This window comes from Trachypithecus francoisi, unplaced genomic scaffold (assembly GCF_009764315.1).
Source record: "Trachypithecus francoisi isolate TF-2019V2 unplaced genomic scaffold, Tfra_2.0 Lachesis_group8, whole genome shotgun sequence".
NCBI lineage: Eukaryota > Metazoa > Chordata > Mammalia > Primates > Cercopithecidae > Trachypithecus > Trachypithecus francoisi.
In genome coordinates, this window is record NW_022681473.1 from 7485849 (window position 1) to 7506870 (window position 21022).

A 21022-nucleotide genomic window follows, 5' to 3' on the forward strand; every position below is an offset into this window, starting at 1 on the left:
ATGCTCATCTATCCCCTTCAATTACCATATATTTCTACACTGACGTATTCCAAATGGATATATTAAGTCCAGACATCCCCTTTAAAGTCCTTGCCCATATATAATTGACTACTCAATATCTCCACTTGATTGGTTCAAAGATACCTCAAACCCAGGTTCCAAAACCAACAATTTCTCCACCCAAACCTGGTTCTCCTGGAGTGTTCCTCATCTCAGCAAATAGTAGCTCCATTATTCTAATTGCACACCCCATCCTTGACCAACCTTTTTTCCTCACCACCACCCTATATCTATTCCATCACCACATCTGGTCAATTCCTTTTTTTTTTGTTTTTTGTTTTTTTTTGAGGCTTTGTTGCCCAGGCTGGAGTACAGTGGTGTGATCTTGGTTCACAGCAAGCTCCGCCTCCCGAGTTCTCACCATTCTCCTGCGCCAACTTCTCAAGTAGCTGGGACTATAGGCGCCCACCACCACCCCCAGCTAACTTTTTTGTATTTTTAGTAGAGATGGGGTTTCGTCGTGTTAACCAGGATCGTCTCGATCTCCTGACCTCGTGATCCGCCTGCCCCGGCCTCCCAAAGTGCTGGGATTACAGGTGTGAGCCACAGCGCCCAGCCCACATCTGGTCAATTCTTTCAACCTGTGCACTCCATCTCCACTGCCAGCAACTGAGTTCAAGCTACCATCTTCTCTCTCACCCTACCCGCAGTGGTAGCCTCCTAACTGGTTTCTCACACCAGTCTTTGCACCCCTCCATAGCAGCTGGAGTAACCTATTCCCCCCATAGCAGCTACAGTAACCTTTTTAAAATACAAAGTTGATCCTATCACTTCCTTATTTCAACCTTGCAATAGTCTCTCAAAGTTCTAAAGGTGAAAATCAAAATTCTTCAAATGACATAAAAAGCTCTGCATGATCTAGCCCTTGCCTATCTCCCCAGCCGCAATTCTCTACACATTCCCTCTTCGCCTGTTTTCCCTGCACCCTGGTCTTTTCTCCATTTCTTTTGTATTGTTTTGTTTTTTGAAACAGAGTCTTGCTCTGTCACCCAGGCTGCAGTGCAGTGGCACGATCTCAGCTTACTGCAGTCTCCGCCTCCCTGCCTCAGCCTCTCAAGTAGCTATGATTACAGGCACCTGCCACCACACCCGGCTAATTCTTGTATTTTTAGTAGAGATGAGGTTTCACCATGTTGGCCAGGCTAGTCTCGAACTCCTGACCTCAGGTGATCCACCTGCCTCAGCCTCCTAAAGCGCTGGGATTACAGGCGTGAGCGACTGTGCCCTGCCTCTTTCCTCCTTTTTTTTTTTTTTTTTTTTTTTTGAGACTGAGTCTCACTCTGTTGCCTAGGCTGGAGTGCAATGGCATGATGTCGGCTCACTGCAAGCTCCGCCTTCTGGGTTCTCGCCATTCTCCTGCCTCAGCCTCCTGAGTAGCTGGGACTACAGGCATCTGAGACCACGCCTGGCTAATTTTTTTGTATTTTTTTAGTAGAGACAGGGTTTCACTGTGTTAGCCAGGATGGTCTCCATCTCCTGACCTCATGATCCACCTGACTCCGCCTCCCAAAGTGCTGGGATTACAGGAGTGAGCCACTGCGCCCAGACTCTTCTCCGTTTCTTATGTACACCATGTGTCCTGCAACATCAGGCTTGTTAGCCATTCACTCTGTGGGTAAGAGTACGGGTTCAAGGGTCAGATTGGGTTAAAATCCCAGCACTACCCTTGCCTGGTTTGATGACCCTGAGTAAGGTACTTAATCTCTCAATGTCTCCGTTTCCTCACCTGCGAAATGGGGTTAATACTTACCTCTCAGAGTTGTTATAAAGGATTAAATGAAATGTTATGTGTAAAGTATTAGAAATACAGTTCCACATTAATGTTAGTAACAGCTATTATTATTCCCCACTCTGTCTAGTTAATGCTTCTCATATTTCAGATCTCAGCTCAGGTGATCTGAGGTTATGACTCTGTTCAATTCTCTTAACATTCTGAACTTTTCATTCATAACACTCATTGTACTTTGTGGTTATATATCTGCTGGGTTATTTTATTAATGTTTGTCAATCCCACCACAGGCTCTTCTGAGAGAAAACAGACAGTATGCATTTTACTCATCATTATGTCCCCAGATCCCAGCAAAGTGCCTGGCATATAATTAGCCATACAGTTTTTGCATAAATATTTGATTGAACAGGGGCGAGGAAGTGAAGCCAATGAGTGCAAATGACTCAGGAAGACTGTGAACATAAAGAGCAAGGGGAATGCATGGAGGGAGATCAGGGCTTCTTGATTATTTTTTAAGCTGGCAAATGCTTGAGCATGTTTAAATGCTGATGGGAAGGAGCCAGCAGAGAGGGAGGAGTGAGGGCCATGAGGCTGTGGAAGGGGATGAGACTTACCATAGGAGCCAGAAGAACCCATCTTAGGTGGAAGGAGAGACACCTCTTCCCTGATATAGAAACAAGAGCTGAGAATTTAGCTATGTATGTATGTTTGGTGGGCAGAGCTGAGACCTTTCCATGAATCTTGATAATGTAAGCAGCAAATGTGGATTCACTGAGAAGCTCAACAAACTTGGTGGACATCATTCCATTCACTTTTGCAACTCAAGTAAGAAGGAACCAGATGTTTTCTTCATCATTGACTGTGCTGGTTCACTACAGAGCAAAATAACAAGTTTCCAAAGCAACCGAGTCACAGAGCTGAGATAGGCGATCTCAGTGCTCTGTTTATTCAACATGCTTCCTCTCCAAATCGGGAAACAGTATGGGAAATAATATGGTAAAATCATAATGGCTGATACTGGTTAAGTGCTTACTATGTGCTGGGCACTGTTCTTACTTTACCTGCAATAACTCATTTGATGTTCCCCACATTATGGTACCATTTTGCATGTAAGGAAACTGAATCCTAGGGAGGTAACTTGCCCAAGGTCACACAGTGAGTGGGTGGCAGAACTACAGTTTAAACCCAAGGAGTCTGACTCCAAAATCAATGCTTTTAACCATTTTGCTATACTCCCTGTCTAGCAGAGAGGAAAGAACATATCAGGATTCAGAAGACCTGGAGTTTCTATCATGAACTAATTCTGTGAACTTGTACATTTACTTAGGTGTCTGAACATCAGTCTGTTTATCAATGGAATAAGAATGAGAATGTTTATCTTACAAGTCTTCTTGAAGGATTATGAAATGCTGAAAATAGGAAATAACTTTACAAATATATTATTTTGCTAATCATAAGACTTAATACCTTTGACTTCTAATTGGGTCACAATATTATAGGCTGTCACTGTGACCCTCAGTTCCCATAACCAGTACAGCAGCAGCAGCTTGGTGGTTCCAGTTCCTTTGGCAGGGCAGCTGATTCTTTCTCTTTTTTTTTTTTTTTGAGATGAAGTCTCGTTCTGTCACCCAGACTGTAGTGCAGTGGCATGATCTCAGCTCACTGCAACCTCTGCCTCCCAGGTTCAAGCGATTCTCCTGCCTCAGCCTCCTGAGTAGCTGAGATTACAGGTGCCCACCACCACGCCTGGCTAATTTCTGTATTTTTAGTAGAGAAGGGGTTTCACCATGTTGTCCAGGCTGGTCTCAAACTCTTGACCTCATGATCCACCTGCCTCAGCCTCCCAACGTGCTGGGATTACAAGCGTGAGCCACTGCGCCCAGCCATGGGCAGCTGATTCTCATCCCATCAGCTTTAATGTCCCTGACCAAGTGTCCCTGATGACCGTCATGCACAAGTTGGTGCCTGCTTCCCCCTGAACCAACCAACATGTACTCCTACCTCTAGGAAGAGTTGCAGTTTATGCCCTTGTTTCTTTTTTTTTTTTTTTTTTTGAGACGGAGTCTCGCTCTGTCGCCCAGGCTGGAGTGCAGTGGCCGGACCTCAGCTCACTGCAAGCTCCGCCTCCCGGGTTCCGGCCATTCTCCTGCCTCAGCCTCCCAAGTAGCTGGGACGACAGGCGCCCGCCACCTCGCCCGGCTAGTTTTTTTGTATTTTTAGTAGAGACGGGGTTTCACCATGTTAGCCAGGATGGTCTCGATCTCCTGACCTCGTGATCCGCCCGTCTCGGCCTCCCAAAGTGCTGGGATTACAGGCTTGAGCCACCGCGCCCGGCCTGCCCTTGTTTCTTTAATGCCATTACCTTACAATGCCATTGCCTGAAAGAGTGGCTATTAAAAAAAAAAAATAAATAGCCTCAGGCCAGGCACAGCAGCTCATGCCTATAATCCCAGCACTTTGGGAGGCTGAGGCAGGCGGATCACCTGAGGTCAGGAGTTCAAGACCAGCCTGGCCAATGTAGTGAAACCCTGACTCTACTAAAGATACAAAAATTAGCCAGGCATGGTGGCATGCACCTGTAATCCCAGCTACTAGGGAGGCTGAGGCAGGAGAATTGCTTGAACCTGGGGGGAGAAGGCTGCAGTGAGCCGAGATCACACCACTGCACTCCAGCCTGGGTGACAGAGCAAGACTCTGTCTCAAAATAATCATAATCATAATCATAATCATAAATAGCCTCAAATGCAGCTAACTGTGAGGTACACACCAGAAAACCAGTTCCAGTTTTGTGGCAGAAGCACAGATATCAGAGCTAGGAGAGAACTTCAAAGTAATCTTTCAGTGGAACTCCCCAACCCTCCTCCCAGCCCATTTTATAGACTAGGAAAACCAAGGCCAGGTAGATGACACCACTAGTTAGGGTTGTGAAAACCGTATCTGGTAAGTCCTTCAATTGCATATATTTGTTTCAGTATGCATACCTTTTCAGAAAGGAGCAAAATCCTAAATTACTCATTAAGCTATTATAAAACCTTAAATCCAATAATTCGCTCAAAGCCCGTTCTTTGAGTGCCCTTAGTTGGCCATTTCAGGCATTCCCTGGATAGAAATGGGCCCACATCTTCAGGGGCAGTACATAAACTAACGGCTGTGTACAAAGCTCACCCTGTTACCACTGGTTCATCTCTGAGCTGAGTTTTCTAATCTGGAAAAACAGCACCTACTTCTCAGAGCTGGAGTGGGGGTGGGAGTGTCACATGAGATGATGCGCTTTTAGCACCCACCTGGCACTCTGTGAGTTTGTCATGATTTGGGCATAATTCCTTCCTCTCCTAAGCAGGCAGCAGTTCACCTTGGTTAAGGACCTTAGACCACCCAGACACTAACAAACCAAGGAGAAACCCAGTGCCAGGCCTAGAAATGTCTGCCCCCACCCCCACCCCCCTCAAGACGGTGACTAGGCCGGAATTCTCCTGGTTGATAAATGAGAGGAGCTGAGAAGCGCTGAGATGCCTGTTCCGAGCATCTGATCTGTGTAGAAGGCGAATCTTCACTGTGCCATGGAGATGTTCTGGGAGGCAGAGCCGGCCCAGCTGCCTGAAGGAGGACGCGAGAGCGAGGGGACTGGTGAGAGGAATGCTTAGCGAAGACGGACTGGAGGTGCCCGGAGAGGAAAGGGGAACGGAGGCTGGATCTCGGGAAACCTCGTCGGCAGTGTCATTAGAGGAAGGATCGCGTGTCTCGGCAGTGTCATTAGAGGAAGGATCGCGTGTCTTGGGGATACGAATTTTGGAGGAAAAGCAGAATAGGGAGAAAGGTGAGGTGTCCGAATCGGGGGAGACCACGATCTGTGAGCTGTGGTGGGGATCTGGGGCCAGAGAGGACGGGAAGGCGGGGTTTTGCGGGGAACCCGCACGGAAGGTGGCTGGGGTTCGGCAACCGGCCTCGGAGCTGCCGCCGCGTTCGCCCCGGAGCAGGTCAACGACCCCGGGCGGGGAACGGCGGGGAGCACCGACAGGGGCCGCGGTTGCCATGGCGCCGGGCGGGGAAGGGGCGACTCGGGCCCCGCCCCGAGCCCCGCGGGGCCGCCGGCTCCAGATGGTCCCGGGCCTCCCGCGGGAGCCGGCGGCCTGCGGCAGGGGGAGGCTATTGTCCTCCTTCCGCGGCGCCGCAGTCCCGCCGCTCGCGCCCGCGCGCCACCGCCACGCGCCCCGCCGCCGCCCGCCCCGCGCGCCCCCCGCGCCGCCTGCGCCCCGTGACAGCGCCCGCCCGCCGCCCGCGGTGCGCCCGGCCGCTGCCTGCAACCTCCTGTCGCGGCCGGGCTGCGGGCGCGGCAACTACCGGTGCGCCCCCGCCCGCCGCGCCCCCGCCCGCCCGGCCGCCGCTCCGCGCGGAGGTAGGTGCCGGCGCCCCCGCCCGCTTTGTCCCGGCCCGCGGGGCGGCGCGCTTTGTGCTGCAGCGTGCGGGCGGCGGGGTCGGGGTCGGGGTCGGGGTCGGGTCCCGGCGGCCGGGACCCCGGGGCGGGAGCAGGCGGGGACGGGACGGAGAGGGTCCCGTGCCAGCCACACAGGTACCGGGGAGAGGGCGGTGGGGGCCAAGGCCGTGGGGGATTCGGGCCTCTCTGGAGCTGGGAGAAGAGTCTGGAACAGTTGGGTCTGACGGACACGTTCGCGGCCAGGCTGAGAGCGGGTCTGACAGCGCCGGCCTCTCGCGTCGCCCGGGCTGCGAGGCGGACGGGCCGGCGCCGGGCCAGGTGCTGGGGGCGCGCTTGGCCGCCTCTGTCCGGCGGGCTACGGGAGCCCGGCTCCCTCCTCCCGGGAGCCGCGTGGGCTCCTCCTCGCCTGTTTGGCAGCTGGCTCCCCGCGCTCCCTTCTGTTCCCCCACAGTGTGTGGGAGAGGGGCACGCGGTTGGCTGTGGTGGCCGGAACTGGCCCGAGGAGAACGCAGACGCTTCGGGCGGCGGGGAAGCGGCCGCGTGCGGCGTTTCTGCGGCCGGGACGCTGATAGGGCTGTGCGGTCCGCCCCGCACGGAACTACCCGGCGAGGCCTGCTCGCGGGGGTGTTCCAGCTCCGGCGCCACAGTCATGATTTACCTTCCGCTCGGCTTGGAACTTTTACCCCATTGACCCCAGGACATTGCGTGCTTGTGTGAGGTGCAGGCTTGCCCCGGTCTTAACCTGCTACATGCCCTCAACGCTGGAGAGCCCGGGGGTTTCAGGCATGGGCAGAGGTAGCCACAAACCAGTTTTCCTTGAAGGTGAAGAGGGCAGAGTGAGTTACAAATATGTGTCTTAGCTTGAGGTGTGGGGCAACCTCTTGGCATATTCAGAAGGGCAAAGGATTGGCCGCGGAGACGGTAGGATGGAGTTTAGATTCTTCCCTTAGAAAAATTGATGTGACCCCGGGCTTGGGGAAGGGAGGTAGCAAGGGAGTGAAGAATTTGAATATTTGAATAAATCTGCCATAACTGGAGTGTTCTAGAAGAGAAAATAAAATTTCGGTCCCCCTCTTCAGCCCAGTTCCTAACTTCCTCCGAGGGATTTGATCAGGAACACAGTCTGAGAGGTGGGTTGGGGTTTTGCTGTTCCTGCCTTCTCCTGTTTTCTGCCCTGGGGCCCATCTTTCTCTTGCCTTCCTGGGGACCCTGAGCTGATTTGTGACTTTTTTTCCTTTTATCTCTCTGCCAGTCCACCCATTTATACTTAGAAGCAAATAAGATTTGAACTTTGCCAAAGTCCTCATTGCTTCTAATCTATTATTCATCCCGCTGTCATTTGTTCAACTCTGCCTTCCCATGACTTCTCTAGCTCTGCCGTCCTCCTCCCGCATATCTGCAGTTCGCTGTTGGGGCATCAGCACTGTTTCTTTCATTACCTCTGGTACCTACTCCATCTTCATCTTCCTCTCTCATTGGCTGAGCTTCTGAGGCGAAGTGATATTTGAGTTTAGTGTGGGGTAGGGCCTGAGCAGACCAATAAGCTAACCCTGGGTCACACTCACCCCTGAAACTTTGTGTTTTCTCAGCACTCATGGCTCCTCTAACCAATTCCAGCTGCTTCCCATCTTTGGACAAGGGTGGCCCTCAAAGTGTGGTCCCCAGACCAGTAGCTTCAGTGTCACCCGGGAAAAGGTTAGAAATGCACATTCCCAGGTACCATTCCCAGAGTACCGACTCAGCAGCTGGGGGATGCTGGGAGTGACCTGTGATTTAACAGTCCTCCAGGTTGTTGTGATTCATGGAAGTTTGAGAATCCCCAGTCCTGAGCTGCTGAGCTCAACCCTGAAAGTATTCCAGCCCAGGAGCAGGTCTTCTCCCATGTCCTGTTCATTCTTTCCTTGAGCTTCTCTCTAGTCCTAAGAAAGACATTAATTCGATAGCCAAAAAAATGAATTATAGTCAAGTCATTCAATATCTCTTTATTGCATATCTATTGTACTGAGTCTGGAAAAACACCAAAACGAGTGAACAGCCCTTGTCCTCAATGAGTTAAATGTGGAGTGGGCAGAGAGACATGTAAACAACTAACTGTAATGCGATGTGGTAAGTACAATACTAGCTGCATGCCGAAGGGCCCTGGGAGCACAGAGGAGGGAATGATCAACTCTGAGGGAGGGAAAGAATTCGTCAGGAGCAGGATGTAGTGAGAGGAAGAATTAGGGTACAAGGCAGCCTCTAGCCCAGGGTATAGGATGTCTAGCTTAACATATCAGCTGAAAGAGAGGAAAGCTGCCCTGAAGGATCAGCACGCGTGAGCCTAGTCTGCCTCCAGCAGCACCTAGCATAGATTCCAGCAGGACCCCAAGCCTGCAGCTGGCGGGGGTTGGCATTCTTCTAGCACTAACAGTGTAAGCTACTTGGGCCTGGCCTTGAGGTCAATTGCTAAGAATAAGGTATGATGAGACTGTAATCTGGATTAGCTACTGCACCGCCCTATTGCCAGACTTCAGGAATCCGTGGAAGAGAGGACAACTGAGGATTCTCCAGCTTCAAGAGAGACAGGAGGTCATAAAGCTGGGGGGCTGCTGGCCAACTAAGGAAGTGTGAGCATGGAGACCCTGGTCATAGATGAGGAATGATCTACTCAGTGGCAAGAAACCAGCGCTGGATATGTGTAGGAGAAATACAAATAGAAATCAGTGGGAATCTAGAGATGGCAGCAGGGGATACATGCTGAGAACACAGCATATTGTCCACAAGGCCAGGGAGCTGCAGAGCCAGAATGCTCAAAGACACAGAGGTAGCAGAGCCTCAGAGCCACATGCTGAACAATGCCAGAGAGCACCATTCACATGGAAGGCTGTGGGAACAAACTCCCTGGAGTCACAACATGGTGGCCCTGTGGGGGTCTGTGATCTGAGGACACCAGTGCCAGCTTGGTTCCTTATCCATATCACAGCATTTCTGGAAACTCAGGACACACAGCTTGCATGCTTCAAATTCATTTTGGGGAGAGGAGCATTTAAGTGGCCGAGGTTTTATCTGGGGGAAGAGGAGGTTCTAGCTCCATACTTTCTCTTGGTAATGGTAGGAATCCACAGAGACATTCTAACAGTTGGACTTCCCTGGAGGGTCTGGCTCCCAATTGGACCCCTTTGTAACTTTAACAAAACCCCCAATTCTGCATTTCTCCTGAGCCCTACTTCCTAGGACCAGGGCTGTGGTCTTGGCAGTCACTGGTTCTGGAAAGGAAGGAGGTGTGGAGAAGACAGAAGTGATGGGTGGTGATACTCGGGTAAGTGGGGAAGTGTGTGCCCATGGGCATACAAAGGCAGGACCTGGCTTCCATCATTAACTGGTTCCATGAAGCTGAACCTGACCTGCTTGAAGGCCAGGGTTGTCTGCCCCTCCCCTTGGGAGGACCAAGTTGGAGCCCCAAAAACAAGCCAAAGCAGTCCATGTTTAGGTTCTTTGCAGCTTGCAGGGGCCTCAGAGATACTGGAGTTTGGAGACAGGGTCAGATGGTTAGCTTCTTTGAGTTTCTGCTCTTTGTGGAGTACAAAGATATATGAGGCTGGGTTTGCAAACCTCAGCAGTTGGGGCCAGGCAGGTAACATAGTATGTGAAGTGGCTGGGCCTGTAGAGAGACAATGCAGACCCATCTAAAGGAATCCAAAATCAGTCTCTCTCTTTTTTTTTTTTTTTTTTTTTGAGACAAGTTTTACTCTGTCATCCAGGCTAGAGTGCAATGGTGCAGTCTTGGCTCACTGCAACCTCTGCCTCCCGGGTTCAAGCGACTTGACAGCCTCAGCCTCCTGAGTAGCTGGAACTACAGGCACCTGCCACCACGCCCAGCTGAGTTTTTGTATTTTTAGTAGAGACGGGGTTTCGCCTTGTTGGCCAGGCTGGTGTCAAACTCCTGACCTCAGGTGATCTGCCCGCCTTGGCCTCCCAAAGTGCTGGGATTACAGGCGTGAGCCTCCTCACCTGGCCAAAAAATCAGTCATTTAAAAATAGCTTATTGGCCCAGCAAAACACTCCCGGGGGCTAGCCTTGGTACATTTGTGACTCCTAGTAAGGGGTCATGGAAACCGAAGCAGGGGCAGGGTGGGACTTGGGTGTAGGCGTTTTTGTGGGCAGGTCTGTCTGTGCAGGGAGAGTTTGAGTGCTGGAGACGTCCATCCCAGAGCTGAGCATAAGTGTGGCTGCTGGTTAGGAAGCACTAATCTGAGGGGCTGAGAGAAGTGGAATTATACTTGGTCCTGAGGCGTGGACTAACTTTCCCGTCTAGAAGCTGAGAGTATTAGGTGACACTAGTTCAGGTCATGCCTTGCCCACAGCGCTCTTTGCTCAGGGTGATTCAACTCTGCCCTAGAATATATTTTTATATAAATATTTACAGAACAAATCCAGAGAATCTGTGGGGAGAAACGGTGGATTTTGAATGAGAAGAGTCCTAGGCCTAGTAGAAATTAAGCTCCCTTTCCTTCTACAGGGAATTAAAGCCCAAATCTACAAGCCTTAGACCTTGGCTCCCTTGCATCTCATTAATGCTCCTCCCAAGAAAAATCCTTGCGCACATTTTCTCTTTAGGAGAAAGGGGAGGGGCAGACAACCCTGGCCTTCAAGCAGGTCAGGTTCAGCTTCATGGAATTAGTTAATGATGGAAGCCAGGTCCTGCCTTTGTATGCCCATGGGTCCCACCACCTACCCGAGTCTCACCACCCAGCACTTCTCTCTTCTCCATACCTCCTTCCTTTCCAGAACCTGAGGCTACCAGACCACAGCCCTGGTCCTAGGAAGTAGGGATCAGGATAAATTTTGGGGGGTTTTGTGAAAGTTACAGACCCAGTCCCCTCCCCTCTCTCGAATGGCTGCTGAGTGCTGAATTACGCAAGAACTTTAGACAGTAGAGGTGTTTTTTTTTTTTTTTTAAATCCCCAGCAGCTATTCTGAACCTCATTTGTTAGTTTTGAGGACAGAGTGTGTTTGCGTAAGTTAGAGCCATAAGTAGTGCTGTTAAGCAGACGTGGTTCACATTTCCCCAGCCTGGGCCCTAGGCAGGAGCCATGGCTGCTCATCCCTCCGGGGAGGACTCGAGGCCTCTAGGACGGTTGAGGAACCTGTGCATATTCTCTGTTCAAGAGGCTGCGTTTAAGAGCATGTCCCCAGAGTCGGAAATAACTTTTCAAAACCCAGCACTGTTTCTTCCAGCTGCGTGACCTTGAACCAGTAACTTAATGTCTTTATTTTTTATTTTTTTTTTTTTTTTTTTTTTGAGGTGGAGTCTCACTCTGTCTCCCCCAGGCTGGAGTGCAGTAGTGCAATCTCAGCTCACTGCAGCCTCTGCCTCCCAGGTTCAAGTGATTCTCCTGTCTCAGCCTCCCCAGTAGCTGGGACTACAGGCGTGTGCTACCATGCCCGGCTAATTTTGTATTTTCCGTAGAGGCGGGGTTTTACCATGTTGGCCAGGCTGGTCTCGAACTCCTGACCTCAGATGATCCACCCGCCTCGGCTTCCCAAAGTGCTAGGATTACAGGCGTGAGCCACTGCGCCTGGCCAACTTAATGTCTTTTGTGCGGCTTCCTTATCTATGAAATGGGGATGATAGTGGGCCCTCACCCCACGGGGAGTTATGGTGAGGTGATGCATGTCAGTGGCAGGGACGTGTCACAGCCGACATTTATTGAGTACTTACTAACATTCTTTGTGGCAAACCAAAGGAAACGAAGGGGAGAGAACCATACTGTGTCTTCCTTTGAACTCCTGGGCACTTGCCAAACAGCATTATCGATCTTCCTGGTATATCCATACTTGCCAAACAGCACATCAGTCTTCCTGGTGTATCATAGCTTTTTCTTAACTCAAGAGCAGAAACTGGGTCCTTTTTTTTTTTTTTTTTTAAGACAAGTGTCGCTCTCTTGTCTAGGCTGGAGTGCAGTGGTGCACCCAGGTTCAAGCGATTCTCCTGCCTCAGCCTCCAGAGTAGCTGGGATTACAGGCGCCTGCCACTATGCCCAGCTAATTTTTTGTATTTTTAGTAGAGATGGGTTTTCACCATGTTGGTCAGGCTGGTCTTGAACTTCTGACCTCAGGTGATCCACTCACCTCAGCCTCCCAAAGTGCTGGGATTACAGGTGTGAGCCACCACACCCAACGAATCTGGGTCTTTTTATCTCAACTTGCTGACAGGGTAGAGGAGGCCATCTTGGGTTGATCACAGGCTCAGGACAGTTTGTGGAAGGAAAGAATGCCACTTTCTAGGCATTATTGCCCACGGGGCCCCATATATGCTCCCTGCATTATCCTGGGCTGTACACTGCTGTCTGAAGCACTGAAGCCCATCACCCCTTTCCTTGCCCCCAAACCCATCCGTCTCTGGCCTGAAGCCGTTGGAGCTTTTCCTGACCACCGCATTACTCTGAGCTGCTGCTCCCTTCCTGTTTCACTTTCTGTGCTTCTGATGTATTCCTGTCCCTAGGCTTCCCTGGTGGCTTCCCCTCTCCCTCTGGGGGCTGATTTCCACTGAGCAGCCAACCACAGCCTCTGGCCACAAGGAGAGCGGGGCACAGGTAGGGCAGGAAGACAGAAGACCCTGGTGGTGAGTGGAGGGCTTAGTGGTCCCTCAACAACCCTCACTGGCCGCATTCTCCTTGCAGGAGCAGAAAGCCAGCCACCACCATGAGCAGCACTCTGTCACCCACAGACTTTGACAGCTTGGAGATCCAGGGCCAGTACAGCGACATCAACAACCGCTGGGACCTTCCTGACTCCGACTGGGACAATGACAGCAGCTCAGCCCGCCTCTTTGAGAGGTCTCGCATTAAGGCTCTGGCAGGTGAGGTCAGGGGAGGGTCGAGCTGGGGGGATGCTGGAGGAGGCTTTGTCAGCTTGTCATGAAGAGCCCTTTAACTTTATGGGAAGACTGACTTTTCTTTCTAAGTGGGAGACCCAGAACACCCTATCAATTCCCTGGTCCCCAAATCCAGCCTCAAGAATAGCCTTCAGGCCATTCAGAACTTTCCCCAGCTCCTCCCACCAAGCATAGAGACGCTGCACTGGCCCCTGGACTGGCTAAGCTGACTAAAACAGCTTCCCTCTCTGGCCTCAGCCCCCAGGGTCACGTCCCTTCATCCTTCGGCACTCTCACTCTTGCCACTCCCGTCTCTGCCCACCTCTCCCTTACCTGTCATGCCCTTGTTGTGTCTTCTTTGATTTCCACCGTCATTTCCCACACCTGTTCCGGGTCTAGTATTTCCCCTCTGCTCCCTCCCCACCTGTTCCTTCCACCTGCCGCCTGTTACTCCCATTATCTCATCTGCCTGTTCCCTGAAGCAGGTTCCCTCCTCCCGCTGCTGCTGGTTTCAGCAGCTGCCCATTCTCCTGGGTGTGCTCTCTGCCTGCCTTGGCCCCTGCCCTTCCCTACGGCCTGGGGCCTGGGCTCTCTGCTCTGAGCAGAAACTCGTCTGACGGCCTCCCTGTCTTCCGGGGGAGGAGTTGTCATGGCAACAAGAGTGCGGCTGCCACCTGACACCACCAGTGGCTGGCGTGGGGCTGACTCACCCACACACCCCAAGGCCACCCACCCCGTTTGGCTTCCTCCTCCATCCCACCCTTGTCATTGCCATTGACCTGCCAGCTGCCCAGCCCAGCCCAGCCCAACCCAGTCTGAAAGGCCCCAGCTATTCTCACCAAGAGGTGATGCTCCCAGTGGGGGTGGGGTTGGCCCCTAGAAGAAGAGAGACTCCAAGGGGGAGGTTCCCAAACCTGGCCACATGTTTTACAGGATCACCCAGGGATTTTTTTTTAAACAAATACAGGTTTCCAAGCCCCTCCCTAGACGCAGAAAATTAGAATCTTGGTCCAGAACTCAGGGTTTTTCAAAAGCTCCCCAAGTGATTCTTTTGAGCCAGCTCAGCACCAGTCTGAGGACCCCCTTGTGGCAGCCATAGCTTCCTGGGACCCCCTCTCATTTTCTCCTGGGCTTCTCTGTCCTGCTGGTTGGGTCTTCAGGCCGGCTGTGAAACGCTCCTACCAGTGCGTCTATACATCAGAGAAGACAGAAGGTGTGGGTTATGGAGAATGTCATGTTTGGGGGAAATATTCCTGGCACTCTGGTTTTGGATTCATGTAGCCTCTAGAACTGTCATGATGTCTATGTGTGTACAACATGTGCCACCCACCATGTTTGCACACATGACAAGTGCCACCCAGTATTGTCACCATGCCTGTGTACATAGGACACATGCCTCCCAGGACTGTCACCATGTCTGGCTGCACATAACTCGGACCACCCAGGACTGTCACTGTGTCTGTGCACACATCTGTGCGACCTCGTGCTCTCATTGGGTGTTTATCTCCACCACTAAACTGGGCTTCCCTGAAGAGGCAGCTCTGCATGGGCTTTGCCTAGCACTATGTCTCCAGCCAGTAGGTGTCAAATAAACAATGAAGACAGGGAAGGGCAAGTGTAGGCTGCACGTGGCAAACGCTGAAGCCGAGAGGAAGAGCGCCTGGTAGATGTGCCCAGCAGCAGGGTGTCTGGGGGCTGGGATGGCCTAGTGGAGGATGGCCCTAGTGGGCCGGAGGGCAGGGAAGGAGCTGGCACTGGAGGTGGTGGTAAACAGGTGGAAAGGTAGAAACAGTGCCCATTTCACAGACAAGGGAGTAAAAGAAAGTACCTCGCACGGTGCCTGGCCTTTCCTCTTTGAGGATCTCCTCATTTCCGGATTTCTCTTTGTCTGTTTCTGAGCTGGGGCTCAAAGCCCACACATCCTGGAAAAGGACCTCCCAGAGTCACGCAGAGAGGGGTGGCCCTCGCTGTTCCTGCAAACCTTTGGGAAACAGGAGTTTGCACTGGGGGGCCCCTCTCGTGGATCTTGCGTATTCTTAGGTAACTTGGGGCCTGATGGGCGGGTCTCCAAGGTGCTGGCAGTGCCCTCCTCCGCCGCCCCGCAGGGCCTGGCCCTGCCCCCGCCAGCCACGCTCCGCCTCCTTCCCCTCCCCGACACTGTCTAACCTGTTTGTCTGGAGCCGCCTGTCCCCTCTCGCTGCAGCCAGGCGTGCCCCCACTCTCTGTCTCGGGAGCTCGGGACACCCCATAACTCTTTTTGCCGCTCCTTGTAATTCCCACCATTCTTGAATCCCCCGACCCTGGAGTCCAGCCTGAGGTTCCACTGGGGAACAGAAACTGGCCCCCTGCCGGCGGGGAGCATGGACTCTGGGCCCTGGGCTCTGTAGCCAGCAGCTGGCAGCATGAATGGGAACGGAGTGAACAGGGTGCACAGGAACGGCCTGCACGAGGCCGGCGAGTTTTACTATGAGGCTGTGGAAGGGGCCCAGAACCCCGGGGGCCTCCTGCTCTCACCAGCTGCCTTCATCAACCCTGCTCAGTATGCCAGCGTGCTGGAAGGACGCTTCAAACAGCTGCAAGGTGAGGCCCAGGGGCCCCCTGTGGGGACGACTGCACCTGGGCCAGAGGGACCTGGGTGTGGGGAGAGTGGCCGGAGCTGAGGACCCAGCACGGGACACAGTGTGACTCCAGTGTTTGTGTTGGGAGACAACGTGATGCAGCTTAGAGGGGATAATTACAAGAGGCTGGAAAATACACAGATGTCAACAGAATGGGGAAAGGCTTGGACCCACTGGCAGGGACCGTGTATGATGACATGGGTGCGTGTGACTGCCGGGCCTCGGGGTGCTGCATGGAGCAAAGGCAAACAGCCTTGGGGGGCGCGGGGGCGCCAGCACCCGGGAAGGCCCGAACGGTGCCTCTAAGGCGGATCTGGATCTGGCGGTGGAGCGCCAGCCAGGACAGTTAGGGGAGGAGTAAGGGTGAGCCAGGCCCCGGGACCAGGAGATTGTGTTTTCCACGCTTCTGAGTGTGCGTCTGAATGTGTGCAAGGGGGCAGTGTATGTGGAAGCAGAGGGAGTGTCTTGAAGGAGAGGATCTGTGCAAACAGGCCCAGGTAGATGTGTGCGCAGGTGTGTGTTCACTCTGGCACAAGTGCTTGGGTGTGTTTCTGGGAATCACTGGTGTGTGTGTGTGTGTGTAAGGATCTAGAGATGCTGTGGGCGTCTTGTGACATAACACTTGGTTTCTCGTGCTTGACTTTGCCCATTTTCCTCCTAGCTGACACTACTTCTGTGTCTTCTGCCTGTGTGCCAAAATGGTCTCACCCCAGGGTGCCCAGCAGCAGGGCAGTCCCCCTGGATCCAGTGATGGCCTGTGACCCAGGCTCCTCCTGGCTCAGATGGGGCCTGTAGACCTGCCGGGAGGCCCCAAGGCACCCTTGGTTTCACAGGTGCTGGAGAGCATGGGGCCATCCCATGTTGTTATTAGGACCCCAGGTTTTGTGCCGGTATAGTGGCTGAAAGTAAGAGACAGGGAGCGACGTGGGTGTGTTGTTGTGTCTTATGGGTGAGGTGCTTAGGAATGTGAGATTAAGGGATGAGTCTTTCTGGTGTCTGAGATGCTGGTGCTGAGACGGAAGCAAAAGTGACTCTTCAGACCCCAGCCACTTGGGTTGGGTCCTTGCACAGGGCTTCTCTGTGGGGAAGTGGCAGAAATCCTCATCACCAGAGCAGCTTCTGATGCTTTCACTTTGTCACTTAGAACATTCTTAATTTTTATTTTCCTGTGGAACCTAGTACTTATTTCCCCTCTTCAGTGGCTCCCCTCCTCTGTGAGCTGGGCAGCAGGGCATTGCCTAACTTTTTTTTGAGATTGGTGCCTAACTCTGCCTGGCTTTTTTTCCCCCATGTTTCCTGGCCTCACTGTTTTCCCAGTTGCCAACTCTCAACATCTTGTTCTTCTGAGCAATGGGGTGTTTATGTCCTGGAACTGGATCCCCTTGCAGCCTGTTGAACGTACCGTTCCCAACCCCCAAAACAGAGGAGGCTGCCTTTTCTTTTAAGTTATCCAAGGACAGTAAGCTGACTCAGGAGGCCTGCAGCCTCGATACCATCAAGTCCTAATGACCGCTTGGAAGAGCCGCTGCTATGATTTTAGCCCACACCCTCTCCTTTGTCCACAACCAAAAGAGAACAGCCATACCTCCCACCGGCCTGGGCAGCTCTTGCTCTCCTTCAGGTCAGATCACACCACTTTATAACAGCAGCTAACCAAGGAGCCGTTTTGTGCCAGACACCAACTAGGTGTTTTATATACCTTATCTCATTTAATCAACACAATGACCTGTTGAAGTAGAAAGTGATGTTCCCATTTTACAGATGAGGACACTGGGGCTCTGATGGATGAAGTCACTTGACCAGTGTTCCACCACTTACACGACTGCCCCACCCCAGCCCCTCCCTGCATGTCCCACGGTTTCCGAGGTCTTCATCCTTTCTTCTCAAAGCCTGTTTTCTGTCTTTCATCTTTCTTCTTTATCTTGCTTATGAGCTCATTCTAAGTTACGGGCTTTCCTCCTGGTCATCTTCCTTCCCTTCCTCCTCCTTGGAGGACCCCGCTTCCCATCTCTCAGGCTCCTCCATCCCCCACCCCTGCCAACTGGTGTTTAGAAGCAGGCATGCTGAACTCGAAGGACAGAAATAACCCCATGTTGCCACTGCAGATGAACGAGAAGCCGTACAGAAGAAAACCTTCACCAAGTGGGTAAACTCGCACCTGGCCCGGGTCACGTGCCGGGTGGGGGACCTGTACAGCGACCTCCGGGATGGACGCAACCTGCTGAGGCTCCTCGAGGTGCTCTCGGGAGAGACACTGGTGAGCTGTGGTCATGAAGGGAAGAGGGGGCCTCAGAAAAGTGTCCAAGGGGACCAGCTGGAGGAGCAGCCCTCAGAGAGAGTGACGGCACAGGGCGGGAAGCAGTGGCTCCCTCTGCTCAGGGGATGGGTTCATTTCGAGTGCCTTTGCCACTTGGATTACATAGGAGCATTGCTTCGTGGAGACAGGAACAGTGGCCCCATTGAAAACATTTCTTTTTCCACCTACTCTGGGTGCAATTAATTCCCTTGGGAATCTTAATCTGCCCAAGCCTCATCTGTAACCTCAGCTTTGGCTCCAGCCCTGGGGCTGTGCACGTGTTCCTGAGGTAGGTCATGGGAAAGGTGTGCAAAGCTGGGCCCTGGGAAGGCTGGGGAAGAAGGTGGAAGCCCACAGTCCCGTGCCATTTTGCCCCCGTCCCTCCACAGCCAAAGCCCACAAAGGGCCGCATGCGGATCCACTGCCTGGAGAACGTGGACAAGGCATTGCAGTTCCTCAAGGAGCAGAAAGTGCACTTGGAAAACATGGGCTCCCATGACATTGTGGACGGAAACCACCGACTGACCCTTGGGCTGGTCTGGACCATCATCCTTCGATTCCAGGTACCCCAGCACACTATCACACAGGGTGTGGTTCCTGCCCTGGTTCTGTACCACAGACCGTTCCTGCTGGCCCGTGACACAACAAACACAAAGACGGAGGATCTAGAGCCTTATGTAGCAGTTGCCATTGCGGCACTATCCAAGCACCAGATCAGTGGACTCCCCTCCTTCAACAGGGTAGAAACCAGCGTGGGTGAATGTCAAACCCCTGTGGCAAGTTCCCTGTGCCCTGGTCTGTGTATTGGTCATGTGCAGTAGGACCACAGGTTGGTCCACGAGGGACTGGAAGTTTTACAAACTGGTCCTTCACCACAAGGGGTTTGGGAACTTCTAGAGGGTCTGGTCACTGGCCCCAATCCCCTGCCATAAACTCTGCTGGAATAAACCCCAGTGGAACAGTCACCCTCCTGCTTCCCATGCCCCAGTGTCCTCATGTCATCACAGCATTCTTGATCACCCCCTTCCTTCCCGGGTTCTGTCGGCTTCACTTTGGAAAGCCAGCTTTTAGACACCTTGGAGAGCCAGTCTCAGAAAATATTCACTCTTCCGCCTGCAGTTCCCCACCTGGAGGGACCAGCACCTCAACTCAGGGACACATCCATTCTTCAGCATCCTACCCTAATCTGCTGCCTCAAACCCCTTACACCCAGTGTTCTGTGGTCCCTGGCCTAGGTTGAAAGGACCTCAGGCTATGCCTGTCCACCCCGTTACCACAGTCTAAAGAGTAGTTTCCTGCCATTTATCTGAGCATCTCTGATAACACCAGGAGTTCCTGTCCAGGGAGTGAGGGCCCTGCTTGCTTCCTTCCTAGATCCAAGACATCAGTGTGGAGACAGAAGACAACAAGGAGAAGAAGTCAGCCAAGGATGCCCTGCTTCTGTGGTGCCAGATGAAGACTGCAGGGTGAGGATGCCCTGGGCATGTGGCACTGGAGGGTCAGTGACCCCCAGGCTGTGGTGGGCTCCAGGAACCATGAGCTGGTGACTGCCCTGGAATCACAGACCAGGGCTCAGCCCTACTCACCGTTTTCCGAATCTCTGTTTATAGTTATCCCAACGTCAATGTACACAACTTCACCACCAGCTGGAGAGATGGACTAGCCTTCAACGCCATTGTGCATAAACACCGGTGAGAAGATGGGGTCAGCTAATGACCTGGGCTGCACATGTGGAGGCAGAGATGAGATGAGCTGCATAGCAGTCAGAAGGAAGGGATAGCACTCGGAGCAGAACCAGAACGTGGGGGTGCAGGACTACACAGAGCGCTTGTGATGGGAAGCAGGGGAGGCAGTATGGGGAGGGCCTGTGAGCAGCAGTGTGGGTTTGGGATGCCTACTTCTGGACAAAATTGGGTCGGTGACTTAGGGATAAAGATTGGTGTGGGTTTCCTCTTCCTCTTTAAGATCTCACATGTTTCTGATCCCTTCTGTCTTTCCTCCCCACCCAGGCCAGACCTGCTGGATTTTGAGTCTCTGAAGAAGTGTAATGCACACTATAATCTGCAGAATGCATTCAATCTGGCTGAAAAGGAACTGGGACTTACCAAGCTGCTGGATCCTGAAGGTGGGGCCAGAGCTAGGTGAAAAAGAGGTGGTAGGGTAGAGACAGGAGGTAGACCAGTGGTTGCCAGGGGCCGCAGAGGGGGAAGACATGGTGTAACCACCAACCGATACAGGAACTTCTTTGGTGGGGGAAGATAATGTTCTGGAATTAGAAAGTGGTGATAGTTACACAACCTTGTAAATATGCTGAAAACCACGTGGGAGCTCACACACAGCACTTTGGGAGGCCAAGGCAGGAGGATCGCTTGAGCCCAGGAGTTTGATACCAGCCTGGGCAACATACTGAGACCCCATGACTACCCCTCCCCCTAAAAAATACATCTTTACACTGAAAACCACTGAATTATATACATTAAAAGGGTGAATTTTGTGGTATGAAAATCATTTCTCAGTTATTTTTTATTTATTTATTTTTTTGAGACGGAGTCTCGCTCTGTCGCCCAGGCTGGAGTGCAGTGGCCGGATCTCAGCTCACTGCAAGCTCCGCCTCCCGGGTTCATGCCATTCTCCTGCCTCAGCCTCCCGAGTAGCTGGGACTACAGGCGCCCGCCACCTCGCCCGGCTAGTTTTTTGTATTTTTTAGTAGAGATGGGGTTTCACTGTGTTAGCTAGGATGGTCTCGATCTCCTGACCTCGTGATCCACCTGTCTCGGCCTCCCAAAGTGCTGGGATTACAGGCTTGAGCCACCGCGCCCGGCTCTCAGTTTTTTTTTTAACAAAAGACTGTGGGTCGGAAGAAGGGCAGCCCAGTGACAGAAAGAGCGCTGGGCCATGGGTTGTGTCCCAGGCAGAGCACACAGGAGCTCTGTGACGTACAGCCAGTGGCTGGCCTCTGTGGCTCAGTTTCCTCATGTCTTAAAAGAGAGAATTGGTCTATTTAAGGGCTCTTCTAAAATTCTAGGAT

General features: G+C 52.5%; 1 protein-coding gene and 1 long non-coding RNA gene across 8 annotated transcripts in view; one reads left to right on the top strand and one right to left on the bottom strand.

Moving 5' to 3' along the window:
• The first annotated feature begins 5100 nt into the window (after positions 1 to 5100).
• SPTBN2 (spectrin beta, non-erythrocytic 2) overlaps positions 5101 to 21022 on the top strand; it is a 43864-nt gene continuing 27942 nt past the window's right edge. The window contains exons 1-8 of one of the 7 annotated variants that reach the window (XM_033204865.1): positions 5101 to 5606; positions 12709 to 12799; positions 12887 to 13065; positions 17804 to 17955; positions 18384 to 18557; positions 19369 to 19460; positions 19605 to 19685; positions 20004 to 20119. In XM_033204865.1, coding sequence (XP_033060756.1) covers positions 12909 to 13065; positions 17804 to 17955; positions 18384 to 18557; positions 19369 to 19460; positions 19605 to 19685; positions 20004 to 20119 — 772 coding nt within the window. In that variant the 5' untranslated portion in view covers positions 5101 to 5606; positions 12709 to 12799; positions 12887 to 12908. Of the gene's footprint in view, positions 5607 to 6020; positions 6186 to 7049; positions 7146 to 12708; positions 12800 to 12886; positions 13066 to 15359; positions 15661 to 17803; positions 17956 to 18383; positions 18558 to 19368; positions 19461 to 19604; positions 19686 to 20003; positions 20120 to 21022 lie in introns of those variants that run through there. The other 6 variants (XM_033204868.1, XM_033204866.1, XM_033204870.1 and 3 more) reach the window with 6 other exon arrangements.
• On the bottom strand, positions 14092 to 15051 carry LOC117080167. The gene is made up of 2 exons (XR_004435740.1): positions 14909 to 15051; positions 14092 to 14270 (listed from the first exon to the last, which is right to left on the bottom strand). It is a non-coding gene; the product is annotated as an uncharacterized LOC117080167 (long non-coding RNA).